The 3,306-nt window shown below is 60.2% G+C and overlaps 1 protein-coding gene across 1 annotated transcript; it reads right to left on the reverse strand.

Moving 5' to 3' along the window:
* Nucleotides 1–2,256: 2,256 nt before the first annotated feature.
* LOC128884614 (probable ATP-dependent RNA helicase vasa-like) lies at nt 2,257–2,697 on the reverse strand. The gene has a single exon (XM_054138100.1). It carries the CDS (start codon nt 2,695–2,697, stop codon nt 2,257–2,259), a length of 441 nt encoding a protein of 146 aa, XP_053994075.1.
* Nucleotides 2,698–3,306: the final 609 nt, after the last annotated feature.

Below are 3,306 nucleotides of genomic sequence, written 5' to 3' on the forward strand. Positions count from 1 at the left end.
TTGGGCATTAGACGACCCAGTAGGGTCGCCACGCCCTGGACTCGGGGGACCAGGCGGTCGAAATGAGCCTCGAAGCGCCAGCAGCTATCCAGTTCAATGGTGGGCGTTACCAACTCGGATGCAGGGGTGGGGCGTCCGCCACGACAGAGGCAGTCCGTGAAACAGGACCGCCTCCGTTTTCTGCGGCGAGATCGTCAGTCCCAATGCCCGGATCCTGGCGACGACGATCGCCATCGCCATCTCCGCCAAGCGGATGAGCCCCGTCCCAGGGCGTCCCGTCACAATGATCAGCGTGTCGTCTGCATAGCAGACAACGCTGACACCGGACGGGAGCAGCCCGTGGAGTACCGAATCGTACCCCAGGTTCCATAGCAGGGGTCCTAAAACAGACCCCTGGGGCACGCCCCGGTTGACACACCGATACACCGGCCTCCGTCATGGTCGGAAAACTCGATCCACCTGTCCGACATGTAGTCCCCCAACACGACCCGCAAGTAAGTAGGCACTTCATGATCTTGAAGCGCCTCCCGGATCGTGCCCCAGCGCAGAGTGGTAAAGGCGTTGGCAATGTCAAGGCTGATCGCCAACACCACATTGCCCCGGGAGACCGCCCGGCCCGCGAGAGCGCGTACGTGGTCGATCGCGTACTGGCAGTCCGCCAGTCCGGGACCACCATCGAACAGGATCCCCGAAAGGCGGGCAGCGAGCACACGCTCGAAGAGTTTGCCCGCCTCGTCGAGGAGACAGATCGGCCGATACGCGGAGGGATCGCCAGCGGGCTTTCCCTTCTTCGGGACGAGTACCATCCGCGCCCGCTTCCACTGGAGCGGGACCCGCCCTGACTGCAGGCAGCCGTCAAACAGCCACCTGAGTCGGGACCCGAGGACGCGCAGGGCCAAAGTCAGCACTCGGCCGTGGATGCCGTCGGGCCCCGGCGCCGTGTTCTTGGCTAACAGGCGCCGGACGGCCGCCGCGAGCTCCTGTGGCGTAACCCCCATATCGGCGGTCCAATCGCTCGGAACCGCCGGCCCGGGCGGCGGCGCGAACTTCTCCGGATCCATCGGGAAGAGGGCATCGACGACGCGCCCGAGCACGTGGGGGTCGAGGGACTCCGTGACCGGAGGCGCAGCCGGCCGCATGCGCCCCAGCACAGCGCGGTACGGCCGCCCCCACGGATCATGGTCCAGAGTCCCGAAGAGCTCTCCCCAGGCCCGCGAATTGGCTCGACCGATGGCTCTTTGAAGATCTACCGTCGCCTGACGGTAGACCCCGTAGAGATCGACCTCCCTCGCCAGGTCACGATCGCGTCTCCGACGGGCCCTGGTGAAACGACGCCGCACCGCGCTGCACACAGCTCGCAACGCGGCTATCTCGTCACTCCACCAGTAGGTCTCCCGTCTCGGGGGCTTCCCAGTCCGGGGCATGGCGGCATCACACACCGCCGTCACAGCCTTCCGGAACCGTTCAGCCTCCTGATCGATGCCGGCGATCACTCCGGCCGGTTCCTCGGGCCAGGCCTCAGCGAGGGTTGCCGCCATCAGCGCGTCATCATCTAGGCGCTTCAGCGCCCATCGACGGCGTGGCCGGCGCGTCGGCCGACGCAGCACGGGGTGGTACTGCGGGGCGGCGGAAACATCGAACACGATGTAGCGGTGGTCGCTAAGCGACTCCACTTCTTCCGCCACCCTCCACCCGAACACGAGGCGCGCGGCGGCAGGCGTCGCCCACGACAAGTCGACGATCGACTCGCCCTGCCACCGCACGCAAGTGCTTACCGACCCCCGGTTTAGTAGACGAAGGTCCGCGCTCGCCGCCCACTCCAGCACGCCCCCCCCCCTCTCGCATCAGTTCTGGGGCTGACCCAGACGGTGGACTTCGCATTGAAGTCCCCCAGGACCAGTACTGGACGGGATGAATTACGAAACAAAAGTTCCGATATTCCGTCCAGCAACCTATCGAAGGACGCAAGGGGGAGGCTCGGCGGAGCGTACACGTCGACAACAGCCCAGCGCCCGTACGTCGCCGCGACAAAACTCCGCTCCCGAGTAACAACATTCAAGGGCACGGTTCCGTAGCTCACGATCGCCAGGGAGCTCAGCGCGTCCGCCACCCAATCAGGGCGGTCCCGGACGCGATACGGCTCCGCGGCAACGGCCAACCCCACACCCAATTCGGCACGGCTGTGGACGAACAGGTCCTGTGCACATGCCGAGTGGTTGAGGTTGATTTGGAGGATACGAATCCGGGGCATGAATTCTAGGCCGTATCCATGTCCTCCCCAGGGCCGGCTCCTCCTTCACACTCTGCGGGCGCTTGTGTCCGCGGCTCCGCCACCGTCTCATTGACCGGCGTCGCCGGCCCCGACGATCTAGGCCCCGCGGGAGCCCTCCTTCCCCGCTTCGGAGGGGCACAGCCCTTGGCGCCCAACCGGTGATTGGCCGGCCTACCGATGTCGGCGCACACCGGGCAGCTTGGAGGCGCCGCGCAGTCCCGGGCCCTGTGGTCGATGCCACCACACAGGTAGCACCTGGCACTGCGGTCCACCTCGCAGGGGCACTTTTGCAGCACGTGCCCAAGCTCGAGGCACTTGTAACACCTCAGGGCACGTGCTGCCAGGGCCTCCACCCTAGCGGACGTCCATCCGACAACAAGACGGCCGGACGCCAGGATCCGCCCCACATCTAATGGTAATACCATTTCTATGCAGAGAGTAGCTGCTGTAATACCGACATGTCGAATCGGAGAGGTCACATGCCGTGTCTACCCCCTTAAGGGGGTATGCGGCAGCGGACGAAAACTAGATGGAGCTGCTTGTTATAGCCATACAGTATAGTTTGTTCTCAACAACATATACTGTATACTTCTTCCTTGAGGGATTCTGAATGTTCAGCGTAGTAAGTAGTAGTATTCTGTTCCACGCTGCGTATTACGTTTGTGTAATGCGGTCACACTTCACCATCGCACGTGCGTATACAAATAGGAGCTTTTTTTGCAAATGTCCACCGATCCAGATGTGTACAATAACCCCTGAAAGTGTACACCCTGATTTCATTTATAAAAATAAAGATGTTTAATACAAATTACTTTTTGAGTTGATACTAATTGAATATTAAAACTGATACCTACATATCCTGAAAAACCCCTTATTAATGTTTCCTATTTCCCATAAATATTTTAAAAGAAACGCTTAAAAAATATTCGGATAATGTGAAATTTATGTTTAAAAGATGCGTATTGAATATTCGGGCAATGTTGAATAAATCTTGAAAATTATGAGATTCAAAAAAAAATTAAATCAAATTTTAT

Source organism: Hylaeus volcanicus, chromosome 1, assembly GCF_026283585.1.
Source record: "Hylaeus volcanicus isolate JK05 chromosome 1, UHH_iyHylVolc1.0_haploid, whole genome shotgun sequence".
Lineage (NCBI taxonomy): Eukaryota > Metazoa > Arthropoda > Insecta > Hymenoptera > Colletidae > Hylaeus > Hylaeus volcanicus.